Consider the following 8,692-nt stretch of genomic DNA (forward strand, 5'->3'; position numbering starts at 1 on the left):
ACTTTCACCCTGAGGTGCTTTGTTACATGCCCCACAGCTGAGACAAACCAGTAACCATCTTGTCTGAACCATGTTTGTTTTTCAGGATAGCAATGGCAGCTCTGAGTTGCAAGAAATCATGCGAAGACGACAGGAAAAGATCAGTGCTGCTGCTAGTGATTCGGGAGTGGAATCTTTTGATGAAGGAAGCAGTCACTAATTTGTTGTTTGTTTTTAAACTCCATCTTTCTTGGCATTACTACAACATGCTTTGTTTTAAGAAGCCTTGAAGGGAATGTCAGATCTGTTTTTCTTGGTATACATAATTTATTGCCATAAAAAACAATACCTGAGTAAGCAGACGAATTGCTTTTGGGCCCATTATTTTTATTAAAACTGACACATTTTAGACTGAATTTTTTTTTTACCTTTGGGAATATTTTTCCTACTTTAACAATTAATTATTTCACCCCATCTTATTGTATAAGTAGGAATTTATTGTCCGTGATTCAAAATCTAAACAATTCATTTTTTTTGTACGTGTGGTGTCAGGCATGGTGTAGCTCACTGAGGCTGGCCTCTGCATTCTTGGGTCTCTCCTCTGACATGCTTAATGATAGAATATTTAGATTTATTTTAAGTTCTTAATGCCAACTGTTTAAAAATTAAAGCATCAAATGAACTGTATAGTCAGCCCTCAGACATGCAAATAACAACCTCTGGAGCATTCTCAAAACATTTTATTTGTCATGGCTCTGTTGATTGCAATTCCTTGCATAGCTTGTATTTTGATTTAGTTTATATTCTGCTTATTATGTATACTGTGTTCTTATATATAAGAAAGCACAAGTGGAAAGAGGTCATATACATTCAAAATCTATCACAGGAAGTAGCCTGCATTGGTGTGCATTACAGTATTTTGCCTAATGAAGGCCTCAGTTATGAATATTGATATAAGTAGTTCAACGATATTGGGGCCATTTCATGTGATTGTCTGTGTCAAGTCTTTCTGGTGATAAGAAACATATAATTTACACATACTTTAATCTTATGAAAGATTCTAGATAAAGAAAAGAAAGATACCTAACCTTCAACAAATGTTATTTTTGGAAACACGATTTTTGTCATTAAATGTTATATTATTTCACATATATAAAGCAGATGTTATGTAAGAATGTTGTATATTTTAACATAAATTCATTTAGAGAGATTATCTAGATTCATTAATTTTTCATAGTGCCTTTTTCACATGAGTCAGCTGGAAAGTCTACAATAAACAGTATTTGCTGTATGTTAACAAATGGTTTCTGTCTTACTGGCAAAAACGATCTTTGCTCTGTAGACTGAGAATTAGATAGACTGGAACGAGAAAAAATACTGGTCACTTGAAAACCAACAACTAAGTTCTAGTCAATTTCTGAGTGGGTATAAATTGCTCCAGAATATTTTCTTCCATTGTTTCTCCTGTTTCACCTCGTTTATCCATCATCTTTACCTTTTACCATCTAGTCACAGTTGGTAACAGTGGTGAAAATTTATTTACACTGTTCTTACAATTGATAAATGCGTCCACATAAATTCTTGACTCAATATCTACAATAACCCTGTGAGTTGTATTTTTATAAATGAGAAGCTATAGCTTCTTAGAGGCTGGACTTCCCCAGGACATGAAGGATGTGGGGGTCTTTCATCTCCCATCTTTGCCTCTCTATCCTACTGACCCTTATAGTAAGTAGAGCAAACATGAGGATGACAAAGTAAAATTAGTTCAGGCCTTTTACATTTCTTAAGCACCGCTTAAGAAATACCTTAGGCTTATTGAAATTATCTGAAAACATGAAGACAGAAGATAATAAGATTAAAACATTAGGATAACTTGAATGAAAAGTAAACATACTTGATAGTAAAATAATTGGTGCAATGTATGCCTTTATGTTATAAAATACCAAAGGAGTGCATCAAAGAGGTAATACTTGCAGGAAGCAGTTACCTCACTTAGAGTTGTGGGGACAAAGAGGAGAGATTGATGGAATTTAAAAGTTTGGGGGAGAGGCACTGTATAGTTTTTATCTAGACATCTGAGGAATTTGATCACCAGTACTTGAAAAGTTTGGGTAAAGAGCCCACAAAGCTGGCAAAAAGCAAACAAAACAAAACAAAAAAACCTAAAACATCAAAAAACTGAAAGGAGGCACAGCATAAATGCTCTTGCCTCAGGAATTCAAAAGAATTCCCACATTGAGGAAATAGTTTAGGAAAGCCATGATTCGGGATGTGGACTTCTGAGGAGAGCATAACACCAGGCTTCTGCTTGGCTCTCTATTGAAGCAATTTCTGGAGCAGGGGGAAAGACAAACTGGAAGCCTGAACCAACTACTGCTGCTGAAAATCATTTGCCACTTATTGAGTGAAGACCTAATGTGAGGGTGATGTTGGTAAAAAGAGGAATTAAAACAGGAATGAAAAGTCCCTTGTTCCCCTTCCTGCCTTCTCTCTCCCTGTAGCATATTCTTTAAGCAGAACATCAAGCATTCACCTGGTAAAGCCCCATATAATGAAGATGATAATAAAGGTGTGGATTTGAAGCTGAGAGAATAACTCAGTTCCAACTCATTCCAACTTCTGGCTGCTTGGCCTCTGTACCTACTCTTCTATGTGTGTTTGAAGTTCCATACAACAACAATTAAGAAGTTTATGACTTTTTCTAATGTGATACAATCATCCTTTGTAATTTGAAAATATGTAACAGGGCATTTAATACGAAGAATTGTTTAAATAGGTAAAAACAGAACGTAGAGATATCACAGAGGGCTTAAATAAGAAGCAGATCCCACTCCTAGGGATTGGGAGCAAAGGGAAGGGGTTATTTTTACCAGCATTTAGAAGAAGGGAGGCATGAGAAGAAGCTTAAACTTGGATCCATGAAGAGGAGGCGCTGTGTGGTAGGTGCTGGTATCTCAGGAGCATGGAAGAGAGCCTCCCTGTGCAGCTCAGAGAAACCTGTGTGGAGGGAATTCTGGCCGGTTGATGCTGGCTATCTCTGAGGGGTAATCATGCTGTTGGAACCCAAAATGTGGGAGTAAAAACCAAATCACCCATTGCTGACAACAACTGTTGGTGCCAAAGTGAATATCAGCAGGCTGATTTTCAACCATTTGATTATGGTATGCCGTTATGTCATTTTCTGCTTGTTCTTGGTTTCTTGGAACTTCGAGATTATAGTGTTTACTACATTTGGAAAATAATCAGCCATTATCTTTTTTTTTTCCCCTGTTCTTCCTGCTGCTTCTCCTCAGGAGACTAGAATTGTGTATATTATAGGACATATGAAGTTTTCCCAAGCTCAATGATGCTATTAATTTTTTATCCAGTTGTTCCCCATTCTGTGTTTCATTCCGGACAGTTTCTATTCATGAACCTTTTTAAGTTCACTAATCTTTTTATTCCCTGCAACTTCTAATCTGATTTTATTACTTCCATTGTAATTTTTTATCTCAGATATTATAGTTTCTGTCTGTAAATAATGTATATATAAAAAATCTTCCAGGTCTCTACTTAATTTGCTCAATATTTCTTCAACTTTGTCAGCCATACAAATATAGTTAAAATATTAGTCATCAATTCTTCACAGAACTAGAAAATATAGTCCTAAAATTTATTTGAAAGAATAAAAGACCCAGAATAGCCAAAGCAATTTTCAGTCAAAAAAGCAATGTTGGGAGGCATCACAATACATTACTTCAAATTATACTTCAGAGCTGTAGCAACAAGAACTGGTAATCCATATGTAGAAGATTGAAATGAGACCCTTATCTCTCATCCTGCACAAAAAGCAACTTAAAATGGATTAAAGACCTCAGAATTAGATCAGAAACCATGAAACTCCTAGAAGAAAATGTAGGCTCAACACTCCAGCTTTTAGACATAGGCAGTGACTTTCTCTATAGCACCCTTAAAGTTCAGGAAATGATGATGCCAAGAATTAATAAATTGGACAGCATCAAATTAAAAGGCTTCTGTATAGTAAAGGAATTACGAGTTTGAAGAGAAACCACAGAAGGGGAGTAAATCTTTGCTATCTCCTCTTCTGACAGAGGATTAATATCTAGAATATATGAGAGCTCAAAAATCTTTATGCTAAAAAATAACCCAATTAATAAATGGGAAAGTAAGTAGACACTTGTCAAAAGAAGAAAGACAAATGGCCAATAAATACATGAAAAAGTATTCATCATCACTGGCAATTGGGGAAATGCAAATCAATAGTACACTGAGATTTCATCTCATACCCATCATAATGGCAGTCCTTAAGAATGTAAATAATAATAAATGCTATAATAATAAATGTTTAATAATAAACACTATTGGTGGGTCTGTAAATTAGTACAATCATTATGGAAATCAGTATGGAGTCTCCTCAAAAGACTAGGCATGAAACCATTTTATGACCCATCTATACCATTTCTCAGTATTTACCCTGAAGAATAAAATCATCATACTACAGTGATATATGCATGCCCATGTTTAGAGTGGAACAATTCACAATAGCCAAATTATGGAACCAGCCAAGGTGTCCATCAATGGATGACTAGATAAAGAAAATATGGGGCCTGGGGTTGTGGCTCAGTGGTAGAGCACTTGCCTAGCATGTGTGAGGCACTGGGTTTGATCCTTAGCACCACTTAAAAATAAATAAAATAAAGGTATTGTGTCCACATACAAGTAGAAATCTATATATAAAAAGAAAATATGGCATATATACACAATGGCATTTTATTCAACCATAAAGAAAAATGAAATTATAGCATTTGCAGGAAAATGAATGGAACTACAGAGGATCACATTAAGTGAAATAAGTCAAACTCAGAATAAAGTTAAGGACTGTATGTTTTCTCTCATATGTTGAAGCTGGACAGGAAACAGGAAAACAAAGGTGGGTGTGGATCTCCTAAAAATCAAAGAGAGATCAGTAGAGGAAAGGGACCAAGGGTAGAAGACAGGGAGGGAGAGGAGAAGTGTTGAGGAGTGATATTGGCCAAATTATATTGTTATATTGTATGCATGCATGGATATATAACAATAAATCCCATCAATATGTACAACGATGTGTGCCAATAAAAAATTTAGAATGTTTTCCAATCTGGCTGCTAGGAATAAGTACTATTACTAGTCATGTTTGGTCTCTGAGATTTAATAATTATATAAAAAGAAAATATGGTATTTTCAGGTGGATCCTTTCTTGGCATTTCACACTTTTCTCATATCATACACTGATGAATACTCATTTGAAAACTCCATGGGGACCTGATGCAGATCTTTGCTCTTCACTGCAGTCTGTGAACTTTAGTTTTCTTGACCTTCTCATACTGTAAGCTTTATCATCTCAACACTGCAAGTCTGTTACATTCCTCATAAGAAATGTGTTTCAGGAAGAAAGCTGAAGCAATTGTAGAGATAATCTCATGTGTTTTCCATCTTTCAGCAATCACTGTCATTCATTGTATAGTGTCCAAATATCTTGAAAACTCTTGAATATATTTTATTTTATTACGTTGGAGAATAAATTTAGTCCCTTTGACTTCTCCTTGGTCACAATTGGGAGTACAGTTTTATTTTGCTTTTAAAGTATGTTTCCACTGTTTATAAATTTCTAGGTTACCACTTACCATTCTGCATTTTAGAAATATCATTCCATTGATTTCTGGCTTCCATTGTTCCTTATGACAACTCAGCCACCATTCATGTTTTCCCCTATTTTTCAAGATTCTTTTCTGTATCTTTCATTTTCAGTAATTTTATTATAGAGTTGACAGATGAATATGATGAATAGAGTTGACAGATGAATATTTACTTTGTATTTATCCCATTTGCAGGTTCATTGACTTTGTGGATCTAAAGTTAATATCTTCCCATCATTGAAGACCTTGTTCTTTCTATTATTTTTTCTTCTCCATTCTCTTTCCTTTCCTTACCTTATTCTCCTCTTACCTATATATTAAGCAACTAATATTATTAGCTTCAAAAATCCTTGAATTTCCATTAATTTAAAAAGTCATTCCCCCTATTCTTTTTTCCTGTAATCTTCAGTTTTTCAATTTTCTTTTAAGACAATCCATAGAAGTTTTGACTCAATTATTTCATCATTTCAAGAATTTGCACTTAGTTCTTTTCTATAGCTTCCATTACTTTGCTGAGATTTTCTATCTGCTCATTCATTAAAATACCATTTCCTTTACTTCTTTAAATGTACTTTATTTTATTTCTATAACACATAAAAACAACTTTGCAGACTTCTGCTAAGTCCAATTTTGGGGCCTTCCATGCTCAGTTTTTTGTTGATTGTTTCCTATCACCATCCCATATGGGTCCTCTTTTTTGTTTCTGTGAATTAGTCATAATTTTTATTCTTGACATTGTAAAAGACATGCTTGAGATGCTCTGGAATATTTTATCTACCTTGGTGTATGTTTAGTCCTGTTCCAGTGGGTGGGTTTCATGCTGGTTGATCACCTTGGTCTTGTTTAGGCTATTTGTGCTTTGTTAGACTGGAGCATGGGAAACTTTTTTTTTTTTTCATGATCCTCTAACTTATTGGGACTTGGGACTTGATCTAAAAACTCTCTTTCCTCTGCAAATCTTGTCAGGCTTGACTTTAGGCTTTGTTTGTACTTGAATCATTTTTACTCTGCAGTGGGCTCCTGAGTTCTAAGGTGTGACCTTTCTTGGGGTTTTGCTTTAGATGATGCCCAGGATACTTGACATCTCAGCTAGATTCCCAGGTTATTAAAAGGTGCCAAATAAGTCTCCTCTTTCTTTCTGGATTGAACCGCAGTGTCCCCCAACACAGTGGCTTCTGACAGCTCTATTCTATTCTTAATCCTGAAGCAGATACTCTCTGATAAACTCTGGGCTATGTTTTCCTGTGTCAAGAATTCATGGTAGACTCACCAACTTCTGCAACCACTCTTTGCCCAATCCCTCCATTCTGGTACCCCTTCCTTAGAAATTTCAGCTGCTTCTAGAATCCTGAACTCTGATCTTTGCCTCCTCAGCTCATTGGAACTAACTTGCTCTGCTTGGGTCTTAGCTTGCTGCACTGAAGTTGGGGAATATCCCTGGGCAGAGAGCCAGTGAGTTTCTTACTCTAAAGATTGTGATCTTGGTCTGCTTATAAAAAGTAGTCCATAGAATTTTATCTCTTTTCCTTCTTTTTTAATAGGCACTAGATCATGGGAAACTAATGTGAGAGGTCCTCTAATTATTTAAAAAACTCCTTTTTTCATATTTTTCTCTAAGAAAATTATAGGAAATTTTAAGATTCATTTTTAAAATTAAATGTATAGGGGCTATACTGAGTGAGGGTTGGGTAGAAATATCACTAGGTTGGGTTTTCTTACCTGTTTCTCAATGCTTGCTTAAGGAAACTGGAACAATAGTAGAGAACTGTAGAAATTCAATAAAAGAGTTTATGTGAAGGCTTTTTTCTCAGCATAAGACAATGTTGATTCAGTAAACACTTATTGTCTACTTTAAGAATGAGGTATTCAAAAAATATACAATCTAAAGAACTGCTTTCCAATTTATCCCTGCAGCTTATCTCATTGATCTCCTAGGGGAAAATTATATTCTAAAACTAGCAGTACTGATTTGTCAGAGACTGTAATTTTATGTTTGTGACATTTAGTTTTTCCCAGAGGATACACCTTTAAGTTAATATCAGCATGAAAGATCTTTGTAGGGTTATATAAATGCCCCCTTGGGATGAATTGAAAAGGGAAAACAGTCTTTCTCTTGGATAGTCTTTTCCTTATTTAAAACAAACCAAACAAAATGCTCATAAAGCTGTGGTTGGAGGAGATGCCCAGAGAAAGGTTTGTATTCAGTTCTGGGTCCCCCACAGGAATTCCATTTTAAACCTGTGTCTCTTTTTTCTCTCACCCATTCTCTTTTCAATCTCTTGGTTCCCCAGTCCCTTCTCTTCTCTTACATTTTCAAGACCTGTTCCCACATCACTTCACAACCTTCTTTATTTACTTCTTTGATCTTTCCATCCTCAGAGTCGAAGACAGGAAAAACACAGGGCTCTGAGCTTAGTTTTATGGAAAGTCCTCAGTTTGGGGGGCACAGGTAGTGGGCATGCTTAGGAAAAGCTTATCTTGTATTATCTAAATGTCCAGGTTTTTCTCATCACATTTGTGAAAGAAAGGTTCAAAATGGAAAAAAAAAAGTGACTATGGGGAGAGGGTCCCCTCTAGCTTCTAGGGGGCAGGTGGTAAAGGACTGATTTATTTCACATAGCCAAGTTCTGATAAGAGAAACAGAAATAACTATGCAATCAGATGATGAGCTAAATTGGGGAAGATGTGGCTATCAAGAGCTCTGAGATTTGAGGTCCTCGTGCTGGATTCCTGTGTATATTGAGACATTTGAACAGCTGATGCTCCTGAACAGCCTGAGGCACATTGCCTTTAGATGGGTGCTGGGAGGAGGCGGGCAATGCACCAGGACTTCTGCCAGGCCCAGATGGTCCTGTTCAGGCTGATCCCATGGGCTCTTTCCTTCCTGAATGCATCCGCAGTCACTTGGCCCAATACCTGAACCTTTTCTGGGCTGTCTTGGGTAGAAAAGGCTTGAAACAATCTTTTCTCTCTCAGATGGCTTTGGAGTGGGAAACAATTTCCTAAGCATTGGTCATTCCTATTATCTCCAAAAA

The 8,692-nt window shown here is 36.1% G+C and overlaps 1 protein-coding gene across 4 annotated transcripts in view; it reads left to right on the plus strand.

Annotated features, from left to right (window-relative positions):
• Eps8 (EGFR pathway substrate 8, signaling adaptor) overlaps positions 1–1,266 on the plus strand; it is a 166,818-nt gene extending 165,552 nt beyond the window's left edge. For all 4 annotated transcript variants that reach the window (XM_026391941.2, XM_077798256.1, XM_026391943.2 and 1 more), the window contains one exon: positions 86–1,266. In XM_026391941.2, coding sequence (XP_026247726.1) covers positions 86–199 — 114 coding nt within the window. In that variant the 3' untranslated portion in view covers positions 200–1,266. The remainder of the gene's footprint in view (positions 1–85) is intronic.
• Positions 1,267–8,692: the final 7,426 nt, after the last annotated feature.

The sequence above is a fragment of the Urocitellus parryii genome, chromosome 5 (genome assembly GCF_045843805.1).
Source record: "Urocitellus parryii isolate mUroPar1 chromosome 5, mUroPar1.hap1, whole genome shotgun sequence".
Lineage (NCBI taxonomy): Eukaryota > Metazoa > Chordata > Mammalia > Rodentia > Sciuridae > Urocitellus > Urocitellus parryii.